This window comes from Amphiprion ocellaris, chromosome 13, assembly GCF_022539595.1.
Source record: "Amphiprion ocellaris isolate individual 3 ecotype Okinawa chromosome 13, ASM2253959v1, whole genome shotgun sequence".
Classification (NCBI taxonomy): domain Eukaryota; kingdom Metazoa; phylum Chordata; class Actinopteri; family Pomacentridae; genus Amphiprion; species Amphiprion ocellaris.
The window spans coordinates 26,709,354-26,727,250 of NC_072778.1; the positions used below are offsets into that span (position 1 = coordinate 26,709,354).

At 37.9% G+C, this 17,897-nt stretch overlaps 1 protein-coding gene across 2 annotated transcripts in view; it reads right to left on the bottom strand.

Annotated features, from left to right (window-relative positions):
* Nucleotides 1–2,664: 2,664 nt before the first annotated feature.
* rint1 (RAD50 interactor 1) overlaps nucleotides 2,665–17,897 on the bottom strand; it is a 28,084-nt gene continuing 12,851 nt past the window's right edge. For both annotated transcript variants that reach the window (XM_035940991.2, XM_023294330.3), the window contains exons 10-15: nucleotides 17,733–17,827; nucleotides 14,625–14,729; nucleotides 11,477–11,697; nucleotides 10,035–10,215; nucleotides 7,572–7,690; nucleotides 2,665–4,171 (exon numbers count right to left, since the gene is read on the bottom strand). In XM_035940991.2, the coding sequence (XP_035796884.1) occupies nucleotides 3,958–4,171; nucleotides 7,572–7,690; nucleotides 10,035–10,215; nucleotides 11,477–11,697; nucleotides 14,625–14,729; nucleotides 17,733–17,827 (935 nt within the window). In that variant the 3' untranslated portion in view covers nucleotides 2,665–3,957. The remainder of the gene's footprint in view (nucleotides 4,172–7,571; nucleotides 7,691–10,034; nucleotides 10,216–11,476; nucleotides 11,698–14,624; nucleotides 14,730–17,732; nucleotides 17,828–17,897) is intronic.

Here is a 17,897-nt window from a genome sequence, read left to right on the forward strand (position 1 = left end):
CCACTGAGACTTTGGACTCCACACCAAATCAGCAGCGGCCAACAGAAGCTCTAAATTCGTCCATAGTACCCACCACAAGTGTTTATGGACCGATGGACTACACAGGAATACAAACCATACACAGAGGCACCAGGGTGACTGGTCACAAATACCAGCCACCTCTACTGAGAGGCTTGGTTGTAAGTATATCGACCTGTGCAGTGATTGTGGGAGGAGGAGTCGTGGTGGTGGACCAATCCAAGCTGGGAAGGACCAGGGCTGGGAGGAGTTCTGGAGCTCCAGGTTCATTACTCCTCATGAGTGCCAGGTGGGATTCTGGAGCTCAGTCGTTGATCAGGTGTAATCAATCCACACCATCCGGACACAAAGGATGTACAAAGGTCCTTTTCCCCACACACAGCCATCACAGGTGTAACAGTCTTCATGTTATCTTCCACTGTGTTTCATTCAGCGTCTTTGAGTTTTTGGAAAAGCGCTTTATAAATAAAATTTATTATTATTATTATTATTTTAGCTGGTAGAAGCTCTGATTGCTCTCCACCTGTGTGAATCAAGGAAGTTGTACATATGGCAACTACTAACTTGAGACAGCCTATCAGTATTCAGGGCCATAAATAAAGAAGGGCGCTAGCTGAAGCTCACTCTGTTTTACTTGGCTTCTCCTTTGTGGGCACGCTGCCTCCCTGAGCTGTGCTAAATTATATTGACTCTTTGTTAAGACTTTAAAACGTATGTGATGGGAGGTATGAGGGCTTATGTAAGTTTGAGGTACCCTTTAGGCTTTGCACACAGGCAGTTTTTTCTCTGTAAGGCACTCTGTAGATTATTTGCTAATCCCATTAAAAAAAGATTAATAGATGTTTTGTTCATATTTTTGTTTTAATCACGAAGGTCAGCCATTCCTTAATTTGTTAAATTCTTTTCATTTAGTGCCCTCAAGCACTTTGCTCCTCTACATTTTGTTACCCTTTTGTATTGTTGCATGATGTTTGTTTTGAGTAAACAGTAAATAAAAATTATTTTTCCAGATCCACTTTCTATCTCTAATTCTTCGACTTGTGTTATCCCCGTTTTTGTTTGTTTTTAAAGAGACATAATTTCCTGTCACAAAGTGGCTTGAAACAACTTTTCCTTTATCATATCTGAACATATTCAGAAGCAAAAACTTATCTGTTGCCCAAAGTGTTTCTATGACTCCTGCCAACTCAGAGAGAAGTGAGCACAGCAACATGCTTCAGGAACGCCATCATTGATAAGTATTTGTGTTAGAGACGTAATATTAGTCTTCTGACAAGGGAGGTCATTGTATGGAACTTCCACCCTCCGCAAGAGAATCAATTACTGGTCTGATGCAATCAAGCACTTTTTATATTAATGCATACTGTTTCTCCCTTCATTAACCCCACAGCACATACAGTGCTTAAAAAACTTATTAGACCACCACCCAGTGTAAGGTGTTTGCCATCGCTGCCCTAAATTAACACTATTGCTGATAATCAAAATATTTTTTTATGTTTCTGTAATGGTTAATCCACCTGTATCTGCAAGCTCTTTAATCAAAATGATATCTTTGATGCTAAAATATAATTATTGTTGTTATCCATGAATTTTCAAATTTACTGTTTCACAAAAAAGCAGAAAAAATATATTAAAGCATTATTATTTGATTGAGATGCCAAATTACAGTTATTTGCTTGTATTCCTGAACGGAAAAAATGTTTTAGTGATTGTATGTTATTCTTGATTAATTTCTGACTTCTCCTAGAATTCCAGTGTGCTGGCCTCTAATTTGAGTATAAAAATGTGAATTCCGTTTGAAATTTCTCACTCCTGTTCAAAATGGTGAAGCTTAGGGAACTCACTGAGGAAGACTGAGTCCGAATTAAAGCACTTCATGATGCTGGATGAGTCTTTGAGACATAAAGTGTTCTCATACCGTGGTCACGTATGCTTTGGACTCAATGGCAGAGACTGGTACTTACAAAATGTGCCAAAAAAGAGGCCAAAAACAAACGCTAACTGAAGCAGATGTCAGGCACTTCAAGGTTTTAGGTACTAGAGACAGAAGGAAGACCACTGCTGATCTTCAGGCAGATGTTAATGCTTCTAGATCAGAATCTGAAAAGTCTCCAGAATGACCGTAAGCAGACAACTGAAGGAACAAAGATTAAAGGGATGAAGAGCTGCTAAGAAGTCATTATTGAGGCCTGAAAACATCCAACAATGTTCAAAATCTGCCAGCGAGCACAAACACTGGACTGTAGATGACTGGAGGAAGGTTCTCTGGACAGACGAGTCCAAGTTTTAACTCTTCTGTCAGCAGCATTGCATTTATGTCTGCAGAAAAGCTGGAGAACGTTTTGATGCTAGTTGCATCACAGTGAAACATGGTGGAGATTCCATTATGGTATGGGGTTTCATTTGTGGAAACAGCATGGGAAAATTAGTTAAAATGGATGCTATCATGAACAAGAAGGTCTACCAAAACATCTTGGTACATCATGGAATCCCTTCTGGTTTGAACCTGATTGGTTGTGGGTTCATATACCAAGAAGACAACGACCCCAAGCAGACTTCAAAGCTGTGCAGAGACTACTTGACCAAGAAAAAGGAATCTGGAGTACTGGAACTGATGGACTGGCCAAGTCAAAGTCCAGACTTGAATCCATTGAACAGATGTGGGATTTATTGAATTCAAAAGTTTCATCCAAAGCAAGTCTTTGGGAACAGCTAGAAACTATCTGGAACTCAATAACAAGAGACTGTCGACTATTAGTTGTTTCAGTTTGTTATTTGCCTAATAAAATCATTTTTAGTTTGAAACAAGTTTTTGGCAGATTTCTAAAATAGCACACAAACAGGATGGCATCTCAGATATCTCAGCCATGTTGACTGTAAGGTGTGTACAAACAGAATGTGTTTGTGTGTATGCTGTAAGTTCAATTATTGCCTTAACCAGTGCTGTAGATATTAACAGTGTTATGTAAGCACATCACCCCTCTGTTGGGCTGTGTGGATACAATGTGTTCTGGTGAGCAACACTTAAAGTCAATAGAAATTCAGTTTTTAAGGGCACCTTAAAACTTTATTCGGAATTTAAGTGTATCAACTGAATAACAGTTATAATAATAACAGACTCATTATTCAAGTGAAATAACTTGTGAAAATCTGTGTGTGTCAGATCTATTAGGCTACATCTCTTACTTCTATTTACTAGGTATAATGTATTCAAATGCATTTTAAACTATGTATGCTGCATGGATACTGTATATTTATAAAAAAATCTGGATGAATTAAGTTCTCTTATTTAATTTTCATGTTTAATTAGTTAGCATACTGGGCAGATGTCATTTACATAAGAACAAAAAGCATACTGGTGGTATAGTTTAGTCAACTCAGGTCACAGTAAGTCCACAGAAATGATGCAAACATAATGGTACATATGAAAATGCTGGACCATTAACTGACTGAACATCATATGAAAAACTCACAGAACATACTGCAAAGATTGTTCATTTCATCATGACTGTAAAATCCGTGTTTAGGCACTGTTTTGTATGAGCTGTTGCAGTGTCAGTAGTTCTAAAAACCATGACCTATAGCTGTTCCCATCCCCTTTAGGAAGAAAATGCTCTTTGCATCTGTGATTGACAAACATAAATATGAGTGTTGGACCAGGACATTGTATCACTTCTAACTTTCTTTGAGTGATGATTTGACATGGAAATACTGCTGAATTTACAGCACAGCTTCCGTTACGGGATGGCAGAAGTAATCGTATTATCTGAACAGCTTTTAATTTACACCTGGAAACACATAACAACCACAAAATACAATAAAAATAGATGTTTAACAGATTGGGCCATTAAAGCCAATGACAAAAATGTAGGAAGGAAAATTTGTCCAGTAGCTATTCTGATGTACATGCCACAGCAATACTACCGCCACCAGGGGGTGTTATTGTCCAGGCCATGAGGTCCTGAGACTGAGGAGAATCAACACATCACAGGGCGCCAGACAGTAAACCCCTAACTCATTCAGTGCAGCCTCTGGTGAAGGGTCCCCTGCACCTGTCCAATCTCTCATCTCCTCTTCTGACTCGTTAAGTAGAGTCCTTAGTAGAATAGCGGAGCCCACATTAAGACACAAGATGAGACATGCTTCTTTAACACTGCAGAAAGAAAGAGAGAAGATTAATACATAATAAATCTGAATGCTAAGTGAACCAAAGTTATCCCTTTCACACTGGCTCTTAATTCAATCGTCTTTCTTAAAACTCCTCATACAATACAGATATTTTGTTTGTGTAGTTTTTTGACTGCTGATCATTCCATCCCATCTGGCGTTATAATAGTAATATCTGTTTAAAAAAAATACATACATACATGGTATGGAAAAAAAGCCGAATGTTTCCAAATCACACTTGTGTGAGATGAAAACTTACAGGCTTCTGTTGCACTGGATGGCATGGTTCTTTGATATAACAAGACAGTGTAGGTTTGCTTAGCCTTTTAAATTCAGGCACTTTAAAATCAGATATTTTAAAAACAGGCTCTTTAACTATATGCACTTTACAACAGGCTATGCCTTGAAAGCACTTTTCTAAAATAGTAGGGCAGGTTTAACCCAGTCAATATTAATTGTCTTTGTTTTACTATATTGTTTTTTATACGTCTGTAACGCTGTATTTTTTATATATACACACACACACACACACACACACACACACACACACACACACACACATATACATATATACACATATACACATATACATATATATTTTTTTTCTTTCTTTCTTTTATGTGTGGGACAATGGATGGAAATTAGCCTTGTGCTAAATCCGCCGTATTTACTGCAACCTTGTGTAAACTATAATGAGATTGTATGTTAATTAGTATGCACTGTCTTGACCAAATAAATAAAATAAAAAGTAGAGTTTAGAAACAGCTCTACAGACTGATAACAGGTATCACTTTCACTGTTTCAGAGAGAAGTTTCTAATAGTGATCATCGTTGCAGTCCTGTTTCATCCCATCAAAATGTCTGCAAAACGTATTATTTTCACAAGAAGGTCTGTTAAATTCTAAGATGCTTACATTTTTTGGGGGCGGGGGGTATTCTTGTGGCACACCTCATCACCCTAGCAATCTAGAAAACAACTGAAGCTTTGTGGTTGGTGTTTGCAAGGGTGTATTTTATAATCTGTCCCTAATCTTAACCAAGTAGTTTTTTTTTTTTTTTTAAACATAAACAAAAGCAGTGACTAAAAATGGCAACACATCAGAACAGCAAGTGAAAATACATCAACATGTATAAAATATTATTTAAAAAAAAAAAAAAAAAAGAATAGCTCTCACACTTCAATCTTTTTTGGTGACAGTCCTGTGTTTGGTTAATCTTACACAACTCACAGTGTCCTAATATGGATAAGATCATGGATGGATGGACTGCATTGGCCACTGCTATCCTATGGGATGCACCCAGTAGTAGAACTAAGGAACGGCTCAGTATCATCTGAGTCAGTCCAAAGTATAAGTTTTATCAAAAAAAAACCTTTCAAGCCTATCTTCATTAGAGAGAGGGTGTCTGCCTCCCAAACCCAAGCTGGTCCCCCATATGAGGAATATAGGCCCATCTTTATACTTTTGGAATCTCTAGGAACCATAAGTAGGCCTCCACTCTGAAAGCACTGCTCCATAGTAATAATAGTGTAGACATCTTGATAATAAAGCACAAAATGTATGGCTGAATAAAATGTCATGAAATATGATCACTGGAGTCAAATGCAGGACTAACATACAGAAATTAGTTGATTTAATGTAAATCCTAATTGAAAATCTTCCAACATAATATTTGTAATGAAAAGATACATAATTGACATGCAACAACTATTTCAAGGATTTGGGAAACAAAAACAAATACTGGATCTTTAATCCATATTTGGTTAAAAACCTGGATCAGTTGGAGGCTTTTTAAGAATACCTTTATTTACAGCAACCCTAAACCCTATGGTGTGTAGTGTGTTAATAAAAGATAACAAAATACTGATCTAGTGCAATCAAATGTCTAAGCAGCGCTGGCAAAGACCTCACTTGGAGAGAAAACTGACGCCTGATATCAAAGATACGGAATAAATGCTCAAATGACTTTCCATAGGATACTGAATAAATGTTTAACAGCTTTCCATGTCATTACTTGTTTAGTAGTTACACTTTTTGGACAGTGTGTTCAAGGATAGTGTGTTTAACTGGTTAACTTGCGAAACTAGAATACAAAAGAACCCAACCTGTGTAACACGTGGACATTTAGGCTCTTACTAGTTAATAAAAAAAACTTGTGTCCCTCACTAGTTAACTACTATGGTCAAACACACCCAAACTAATGGACATTTTAGCACTTACTAGTTAACTAGTGACTCTTTCTAAGCTCACCAGTTACTGAGCATGGTGAAACAGATCTTTACCAGTTAAACGAGTGGACACCAGTTCATTTATTACAGTTTCTGAAGTCAACGTGCCAATTCCTGTGCAGCATGCAAAAAATAGGATAACGACAAAATCCTGAGTCCTGATTGGTTAGATTTTGTATTTTGAAGTAGAGAGCCTTTGTAAGCATCAATGCATGCTTCTTCCCCACTTGGTCATTAGCATTTTGTTTAGCTAATGTGACTGAAAAGCATCTTGGTTTTCACTAGTTTAGTTCAACTAGTAAACACTGTGAACCCTACAGGTCACCTAGACAGCATTTTGCATACGAGTATTGGTTAATATGCATTTAACTGGGTAAATTATTAATAACAGTTCATTGATTAACAATTCATTTTTTAAAATCTCTAATCTGTCCCTTTATTTTTTTCCCCAATTGCATATGTAAATATTTTGACAAGCTTATATTAATTTAACCAATAAACTTGCATGATGTTTTACATGTCTTTAAGCAAATTTCATTTAGCGGTGCCTGAAACTGTGAAAAGGATGTAAAATAAATTCAACTCAATAATTCAACAGCATTCATAAAAAGGATGGGCAATTCCATATATTTTATCAATGATCAGTAGGATAAACTGCATAAACTCTTCTCTGTCTTACTATGTGATAGCTGCATACAGCAGCAAAAGTACGCTGTAGTACAAGCACTGTTCTGGATTCCTTTTCGGACTCAGCATCTGATAATAACTTATGTTTAGTTGCAGAAGACAGGACAACTATGGCAGGAGTCCTGGCTGGGGTCAGCAATGGCAGAGTGGCTGCCCAAGCCTGCCACAGCCACTCAGTGTAATGTATCTGTGCCTGCTGGATGGTGATCAGAGCAGTCCAACTGCTATTATTCCTGGCTTGATCCAGTACCATACCAGTAAAATCAATATCACTATCAATATATTTATTTTCTATTCATGTTTGACATATTAAATAGATAGATATGTCACTATATGTTACAGCTTTAGTAACATTAAGTACATGTACAGTATTAATCTATTAAGATCATTAATCTGTAGGAAAAACATGCAATTACGATGCCTCACACACACACATGAAGACGCACCCAGACACACACACACACATACTTACTGCTTAAAGAAGTTTTCAGGTCTTTTGCAGTAGTGGCCAAAGAGAGGAAACAGGTTTCTGGTCATGTCGAACTGAAGCTGAGCTGCCCCACCATCACTGAAATGATTGCACAGGATCACCTGACAGAAACACATGAACACATTGAGACAATCAAAGGCATACTGGAGTAGCCACATACTGTACTGTAAATCAGCCAATTAGCGGCAAAGGCCTCTAGAGAACAAGTGGACTAGCTATGTGTGTCTATTTTTCATTACCAGCAACTGCAAAAATTATCTGAAAAGAAACGGATACGAGTGGGGTGTTGTTTAAGACTGTTAATGTTATTTAAGACTGTTAATTGTCATTCACAATAGCAGAGTGCAGCACAAATGCTGTGGCTGTTGACAAGGAGGCTTTTTTTAAAACATCATTTACACTATAATCCCTAAGAGATGTAGCTGTGTGCACCGAAGAACACAGCGTGGCAGCTGTGAGACATAAGAGTCAGATGAAGTACATGTAAGTACCAAAACATTACGTTTACCCCAGAATGGTGTCTATGTGATAAGACAGGCAACATTTTGATTGTACAAATAAATGATCAGAAGAAATGCTGGACAAACTGACAAAGGATGCCATTAATGGGATGGGACAATTGCAATATGAATGAAAAAGCTGCAATGAACAGTTACTGTTAAGTAGGAAAGTAGGAGTTTAAGCTACTTTAGCTGAACTAAATACACAAAAACAAAAGAAAAAACTAAACGTCTGGGTCACTGTTTGTGTGGTTGAACAGACAACTCACAGAGCAGCTTTATTTATATATGTATGTAGTGTTTTAATATTATTTTTTGTTTTGTTTCTGGGCTGACCAGGACATTGTATCACTTCTAACTTACATTGACTGCAACATGGAACTGAACTTGGCTTTCTGTTGAGTTTATCTCAGTAAACTACAGAGAAATAACTACTACAGCTAATCCTGTGAACCACAGACTTTCTGACTAACAGGTCAACACTTTCTCCAAACTCTCCTTCACCTTTACTGGCTTCCCTCTGGACTGCATCCTCTCACCTGTGCCCTTCATCCTCTAAACTGATGACTGCAGCTCTACCCACCCACACTGTCATCTAGGTAACTATGCAGATGCCATGCACTCCGTGAGTTGGTGGAGTGTTGTGATAAATCTTCCCTGCAGCGATGGTGAAGAGATGGTGATGACCTTCTTCAGCAAGCAGATGAATTTTTGACTACACATTCAAAACTGCCTCCATTACTGAGGAGATCTTTCGAAAATGCCAGCAGCAGCGGCAGTACCTAACGAGGAAGCCCAACTCTTTTTTTGTGTCAGCAGGAACATCCTAAGGACATTCAACTTTTCCTTCATTGAGTGTCAAGGTAAGCAACCCTTGTTCCCAGAGCTGTTCAGCTCAGCAACTCCCAGCCATCACTGCCCCTCTGCCTTCCCCCACCGGGCCCCTCCTTGCCCATCCAGCTTGTGATCCCCCCCTTTGCATTGGGACATTGCATGTTCCATACATCACAGACATGGCACTGAACTTATTTATGTTCGTTCAATCCGAACCTTAAATTATTTTTTTGTTAATCCAACTGCTCTACGTTCCCTAAATTGCCTCCAGGGGACAAAACAAGTTTTTTGAATTGTATTGTAAAGTAGCTTAAACTCACTGCATTGCTTTTAATTCCACAAAAAAAACATGTACACAAAAAAATGATCAAGATAAGGTAATAATTATAAAAATTATTTCAAGCAAACTTAGATGACATATTTGAAGTAAGAGTCTGCCTATCACCATCAGACAATTTTACAAGGGTTGCATTTTCAAATGAGTCAGACAAAATTAATTAATTAATTCACTGACCAAATCCTTATTAGTTGGTCTGTTACTCAAACAATAAAGCTTTTCATCTGTGATTTTAGCATTTTTACTTCAAACATGAGTTGTTGAGACTGACAATTTTGGACATTTTTACATTATAAACATGTCATCAGTATGCCTTCAATTTTAGTTTCAGATCCATCTTTCTAGCTTCAAGCATTTTGGAGTCACTGAATGTCAAAAAACTCACGGAAGATGATACAAAAATTATAATAACGAGTGAAAATAACAATAGCTTGACTGCTACGCAATTACACTATTGCAACCAATCACACTAACTAGAATGGGCAATTCCTGGAGAAACTGCAGGTGTGACTGCAGACAGCTGCTGCAGCTTGCTTGTACAGTTCAGCACATAAACTGGAGGAACCCAACACTGAACCAGCAGCCTAGTAGACGAACCTTGGAGCCACTATGTTTTAGTCAATATTAATGCAGTCATCTCTACCCACCTGCAACACAGTGTTTGAATTGGAAGTCAAAGAGCTTTCCTGTATCATATCTAAGTTAAAGTTTGTGGCTATTATGTTTTGAAAAAAACAAAAAGTATCTTGGGGTTTTTGGGTATTCATCTCTTACATTTTGGTACAGAAAGTTGTCAAGTCTCTCCGCCAGACCCTGCCAAGCCAGTTGGAACAGTGAGAGACTCAGAACATTATGAAGGTTCAACAATCTGTCCCTCACACATAACATCATGGGACATGCTGTACTGGACAGGGTCATGGTAGACTGGTCATGCTGGGATGGCAGGGACAACCATCTAAAAGAACAACAGAACAAAAGCAGGAAATTCATTAATTAGAACCAACCCTTATTCTTTGGACAGGGAAAGAGAGCAGCAGTCTTGATCTGTAGACTTACAGTGAGATAAACATGCCTTCTTTTCAGTCTTTGCTTGATTTCAAGTGTAACGTACATGAGGAGGAACGTATAAAAGACATTACTCAAAATGTAAATCGACATGAAGACAGTCAGAGAGGTGTTGAGTAGTTGTGTCTGTACAGCAACTGCTGTCTCCACCAGCCAAGAGGAAGACAATTTATTGTAAAGAGCTCTACTGTCTGTTAGTAGCTGTTCAGTCTTAGTTAATGGAAAATAACAATTCTGCACAGGGTTATACTCTATGTAGAAAGACAGTGACTAACCCCTAACCCTTCTTCCATGAGTAGAACACGTTATTAAAAAATATATATTGATATTGAACAGATTCTATTGATACTGCACAGATTCAGAACAGTTAAGTCCAAATATCAGCCCATGTTTATTGTTAAGTTCTCTATTTTCTATGAAGACTCCATTGCATTTCAGAGGGAAATATTGTATTTTTACATTTATCTGACAGCTGTAATTACTGTACAATGCATTAGAATCTTAATATACTATAATGATATGATGAATGACATAAATTACATGAATGCTCAAATAATATGTCAAGTGCGTGATGCTGGTGGATGCCAATCTCTAACATCACTGACATACGAGTACATCTTATTAACAATAATCAGTGTGCTTACCTTGAACATCTGCCGACAGACAACATAGCTCTTTACAACAGTCTTCCTCTTGACTGGCAGAAAAAGCAGCTACTGCCCAAACACCACCTTCTTCTCGCCACTCTGATAATATTCATAATGATGTAAGTTTTGAGGAATGTATTCTATGTCGTCATATTCACGTACATTACACCTTGGTTCAGAAAGGGGTGAAAAAGTATACTTCCCTGTAGGCCAACAGCTTAGACTAAAAGTGTTGGAGCCATTATGGTTAAAATGTCAGTTTTATCCATTAAAAATTCATTTTACAACACAAACTGTTCAGAAAGTGAAGGTATCTAAATACTTTCAGTAGGGACTCAGTGCTACTGTCAAATGCCTTTACATCAGTTACACAACAAAGTAAATTTTAGCCTTCATAGGGTATGTAAGTATTATTTCTTTAAACTATGAGGATAGAGCTACCCAAACTAGCGCTATAAAGCTCAAAGACACCAACTAATAAAGTACTCATCAACAGGCTCTCACCTATCTTGGCAGTATGGTTTGGCTTTTTCTGTGATTTCTCTCATGGTCCATTCCAGCAGCCTTCCCAACATGTCTCCTTTCAATCGATCCAGCAATGCCAAAAGACCATCAAACAGAGAACCTTCCAGTGAAGCCAGGCGTCCCACTTCCATCGTACCTTGGCCTCTCAGCACCATCTCCTCACCATGTGAAACTGCAGCCTGCTGCAGCTGTAGGAAAAACTGAAGAAAGAAAATGGAAACGTCAAACACACAATTGTTAGTAAGAAAGTAACAAATATCGCCATTTTCTGACTGCTCAATGCAGCTCACTCTCACATGACAGAGGGTTATATTTTAGGAAAGGTATAGAGAGCAAAGCACAGTTCTTTTCCGTATGTATGTGTCTCAGTTTGAAAAGCATTTAGTAATGGCAATTAACTTTGCCTAGATTCACATGGTTATTTACTTATTGTTTGATGAGACAAATTGTGAATCATTTGATAACTCTTCTAATTTCTGGTATTATTTATTTTTATTTACCCACACGCACATAGTACGAGTCAAAACACTTTCTCATTCAATGGTTTTTATTTATTTTTATTATTTTCTACATTGTAGATTAAGACTGAAGACATCAAAACTATGAAAGAACACACATGGAATTACGTAAACAAACAAGTGTTGAGCAAACAGAATATCTTTTGTATTTTATATTCTTTAAAGTAGCCCCCTTTTAGGATGATGACACCTTTGGACACTCTTGGCATTCTTTCAATCAGCAGCGCTAGGGAGTGTCCTGAAATGGTTCTCCAACAGTCTTGAAGGAGTTCCCAGAGGTGCTGCACATTTGTTGGCCCTTTTGCCTTCACTCTGCGGTCCATCTCATCCCAAACCATCTGGATTGGGTTTAGGTCAGGTGACTGTGGAGGCCAGATCATCTGACGCAGCACTCCATCATCTCCTTCTTGGTCAGATAGTCCTTCCACAGCCTGGAGGTGTGTTTGGGGTCATTGTCCTGTTGAAAAATAAATGATGGTCCCACTAAGCGCAAACCAGATAGGATGGTATGTCGTTGCAGGATGCTGTGGTAGCCATGCTGGTTCAGTGTGCATTTAATTTTGAATAAATCACCAACAGTATCACCAGAAAATCACCCCCACACCGTCACACCTCCTCCTCCATGCTTCATGGTGGGAACCATGCATGTAGAGACCATCCATTCACCTTTTCTGCCTTTCACAAAAACATGGGGGTTGGAGCCAAAAATCTCAAACTTGGACTCGTCAGACCAAAGCACAGATTTCCACTGAATGAGGGTCCATTCCTTGTAGAATAGCATTACTTTTTTTAACTGAAAACTAAGGAAAAGATGGTTTTTAACTTGCTGACATGTTCCATCTGATGTTTGATGACGTGTCATTTTATCAGGTGACCGGCCTGACACATCTGTCAGAGTCTGTCAGGCCGGTCACGTGTCCTGCCTTCCGATGGTCTCTGGAGGATGGACTCCCGGGTGTGCGAGAGGGTGCAGGGCCCTTCGTCCTAGTTCATGGAATTGTAAAGTAAGAAATGACAAAATGAACATAATCCAGCTACATCCATTCCTTGTGTTTCTTGGCCCAAACAATTCTCCTATTCTTGCTGTTCATCCTCAGTAGTGGCTTCTTTGCAGCAATTCCACCATGAAGACCTGATTCACTCACAGTCTCCTCTGAACAGTTGATGTAGAGATGTGTCTACTACTTGAACTCTGAAGAATTTATCTGGGCTCTAATCTGAGATGCTGTTAACTTGTAGTTTCTGAGGCTGGAGACTCGGATGAACTTTTTCTCAGCAGCAGAGGGGACTCTTGGTCTTCCTTTCCTGGGGCAATCCTCATAAGAGCCAGTTTAATCGTAGCATTTGATGGGTTTTGTGACTGCACTTGGGGATACTTCCAAAGTTCTTGAAATTTTCTGGATCGACTTAACTTTATGTCTCAAAGTAATGATGGAGAGTCGAGTGGTTCTTGCCATACTATGGATTACAACAGTAGTCAAATAGAGCTATCCAGTGTGTATTAACCCTACCTCTGCACAACACAACTGAAGGTCTCAAACACATTAAGAAGGCAAGAAATTACACAAACTGACTCTTGACAAGGCACACCTGTTAATTAAATTATATTAAAATGTTTAATATAATCACTATAATTGCACTTTGAGTTTGCAGTCGTCTGTGAATGTAGAAGACATGAAAAATGCAGATACATAGAAATTAAACATTTTTGTTTTTTTAGTTATTAGTCTGTCCAGGAGACAGAGCCTTAGCGCAGTTATGTGACTGTTAGCATTGGTTTATCTGTCTGTCTTTCAATAATTTAATTACAAATTTTCAGTTTATAAAAAAAATATGTTTAAGAAATAAAAATGTATATTCTGAAAGAAAGACCCATCAAAATTACACCATTTATCAGACTCAAAAATTATGAAAACAATGAATCTATGGATTTTCAACTTTTTGAAGGTCCTTGAACTATTTATGCCTATGTTATGTGCCATACAGTGGGAAAACTGAACTAAATCCAGGCTTTAAATCATCCAAATCACTTTTTCTATATGTCTCATTTCAAATTTTATAAAATTTTAAGTTATAAAAATGTATATGTCTATTCAAAAAAAAGGTAAGGTTACCCAAAACTGAAAAATAACATACATTTCAGAATTACACAAAAAGGCAATTTTCAGGGAACAAGAAATGGGCTAACAACTTAAAGCTGTTCTGTAGCAATGGAGGTTGATCAGGCCTACTGGTCGCTGCACGCTTTATTTTAAAATGCCTACCTGACAAATTCCCAGTTGCTGCGCGGTGCAACACTACACATTTTCGTCCTGCATATTGTTGAGCTTTGCTGCGAGATTCCAGAAAGTGTAAACACATTCAGACCCTCAGTGTTAACTGCTGGATTAGCTCCCCAATAGGTTAACTGATTCAGACTCTGAATTTAGAACGTGATATGATCTATAGTGCCAAATGTTAATATTTACCAAAATATTCACATTTCTAACATGGACTCACAGTGTCATCAAGTGACACCGGATGGTCCTGCAATGTCGGGACTAAATCAATTCTACAAATTCTACCCATGTTATGGGCAAAATGATATACATTTTCTAAAACCCACATACCACATTGTCTGCCCAGTCTCCCAAGATGGTGGAAATGTAGTTGACAGCATTAAGGATGGCACAGTAGCGGACACCCAGTGGGCAGCGAGACTCCTCCTTCATCACCTGGAAAGAACAGTAACCATGGTAACCACCACTGCCTCATTCATTCATTTCTCACTCTCTCTCTTTCAATTCAATTAATATGATATAAAAACTACTGTCAAATCGTAAAATATACACAAAAATGGACAAAACTGCAGGGAAGGCAGAGGTGTATGCTTGCATCATGACTTGGATGTTCATAAAATTGATGACTTTACACGGGACCTAATAAAATCCACAAAAGACAAGTCGACTTGGAGTTTAAAACTAGTTACTGGTGACTTCACATGTTAGAATATGATACAATGAGTCAACCAAACAACAGCCCATCATACTCCACAGTTGTGCCTGTGAGTGTATACAACTGCATAATCACATTAAAATATTAAGCAGAATTCGATTTTTAATCTCTCTGCATTGTAAATAACAAATCTTTCTGATGGCTGATTACTTTAGCTGTAAAATGATGTACACTTCATTCAATACTACATACATCAGACTCATCTATTACACTCTACTCTGTTGTTTCATCAGATGAATGGAAAATCAGTGAGTGTTAAAACTTCTCCCTGAGATATTGTGCAATAGAATAACCATCCAAAACAAAGCCGCAACCTATAGATGTCTACATTTGTTGGTGTCTTAGTGTAGAGAGGTCAGAGGCAGAAGAATGTTCACTCATACACTGTGTGTAAGAATGGAAATTGTATATCCAGTATTTTAAACAAAATGTGCATTCTTTTCACATTAATATATGACAATCAATGTCATAATGTGCATCCTAAATAATCGTAAAATCATTTATGGATGATTATCTTTATAATGCATTAGAAAAAGGTTCCACTTAAACCATTGTTTATACATAAATATTTTAAGCTGATCAGCATTTTAGAGAGTCACAGCCTACAATATTTGGATCATTTAGTTTTTAAAACAAAACAAAGGTCAGCCATTATTTCAATGTGGCAAGTATAAAGTAAAGTCACAAGTAGACACATCTACTCATTCAAATCTTAGGAGCTTCAGTAAAAAGTAACTAGAGTCCTCTAAAGAAGTTCAGAACTGAAGAAGTCTTTGGGATGAGAGGTGAAACATCTACATGAACCTAAAAGAGCAGTCCAGTTGCTTTAAAGTGAAAAAACTGTTCCAAAGTTTGTGAAATTTGGCCTATCTTTCCAGGTCAAGCCAAATTATTATACAGGAATGGAACATTATTGCCATTCCATTTTTTTTTTTTTTTTTTTTTTTTTACAATGTCTGCTTTAAATGATTAACAAGATAATTTATCCTGTGTGGAATTAAAATCAAGGTATCTTCCCTCCATTGCATTGGCACGTCATTCGAATACACAATAAAAGAATCATTTCCTAAATTTTGTAAAGCATTACAGACACAGACATCTACTTTAGCGGAATTATGCCAAATGCTGTGCGATTTATTGCTGTAAATTCAAGGATTATTACCATCCAAATAGGGTTCTGAGAAAATACAGTTGTTAATTTGAGTGTGTTTAAAACAGTGAGTGATCCAGAATTAAGACCAGGATGCAGAGTTGTAGTCTTCCACACCTCTCTGCAGTCTCCTCACATCTGTCACCCTCCAGTAATTCAGTTAACTTCACTGAGACTGTGTCTGTCCCCCGACCACCAAAATTCAATAAACTAAACAAATCAAAAATAAACAAAAGAAATAGTAAACAAAAAAATCTAATAAAATTATTACCACTATTTCATCAGAGTGAATAAACAGGACAGTTAAATGTGGACTGTTAGATGTTAGGTCTCTCTCATCTAAACCTCTGTTAGTAAATGATTTGATAACTGATCACCAGACGGATTTGTTCTGTTTGACTGAAACCTGGTTGCAGCAGGAAGAATTTGTTAGTCTAAATGAATCAACTCCTCCTCGTCATACTAACTGTCATATTCCTTGAACCACAGGCTGAGGAGGAGTAGCAGCAATCTACCACTCTAGCTTAATAATGAACCAGAGACCTAAACCTAGTTACAGTTCATTTGAAAATCTTACTCTCAGTCTCTCATACAGATTGGAATGGTCCAAAATCGCTTCTGTTCTACTTTTCGACAGTCTCTTTTGTTATTAAACTTAAATAGTTTCTAGTTGTTCCCAAAGACTTGCTTTGGATGAAATTATTGTGCCATCTGTTTTTGAATTTAATAAATCCCAGATCTGTTCAATGGATTCAAGTCTAGACTTTGACTTGGCCAGTCCATCAGTTCCAGCACTCCAGATTCCCTTTTCTTGGTCCAGTAGTCTCTGCACAGCTTTGAAGTCTGCTTGGGGTCGTTGTCTTCTTGGTCTATAAACCCAAAACCAATCAGGTTCAATCCAGAAGGGATTCCATGATGTACCAAGATGTTTTGGTAGACCTTCTTGTTCATGATACCATCCATTTTAACTAATTTTCCCAGGCTGTTTCCACAAATGACACCCCATACCATAATGGAATCTCCACCATGTTTCACTGTGATGCATCTAGCATCAAAATGTTCTCCAGCTTTTCTGTGGACATGTACACGACAATGCTGACAAAGAGTTCCAACTTGGACTCGTCTGTCCAGAGTACCTCCTTACACTCATCTACAGTCCAGTGTTTGTGCTCCCTGGCAAATATTGAACATTTTTGGATGTTTGCAGGCCTCAATAATGGCTTCATAGCAGCTATTGTCCTTGTTCCTTAGGTGTCTACTTATGATCATTCTGGAAACTCAGATTCTGATCTAGAAGCATTAATCTCTGACTGAAGATCAGCAGTGGTCTTCCTTCTATCTCTAGTACCTAAAACCTTGAGGTTCCTGACATCTGCTTCAGTTAGTGTTTGTTTTATGGCCTCTTCCTTGGCACATTTTTTTAGTACCAGTCTCTGCCATCAAGCCCAAGGTGTACTGGACCACACTGTGAGAACACTTTATGTTCCCTCAACAGCCTCTCCTTCGTTAACAGTATTGCTACAGAAGTCACTTTCTTTGGTTCATTTTTAGAGGGCTTGTTATTCAATATTACCTGTGTGAGTCGTATGCGGAAGTCATCCACGAGTTCTCTCTGCAGCTCCAAAAACTTCAATTGCGCAGAAGGACAGGGTAAGGCCCGGTACCGCTCTGAATAAAGCAATAAAAAAAAAAAAAAGAGTAAGCATCCACAAAAAAAGATCAGATCTTGGTGACTTTG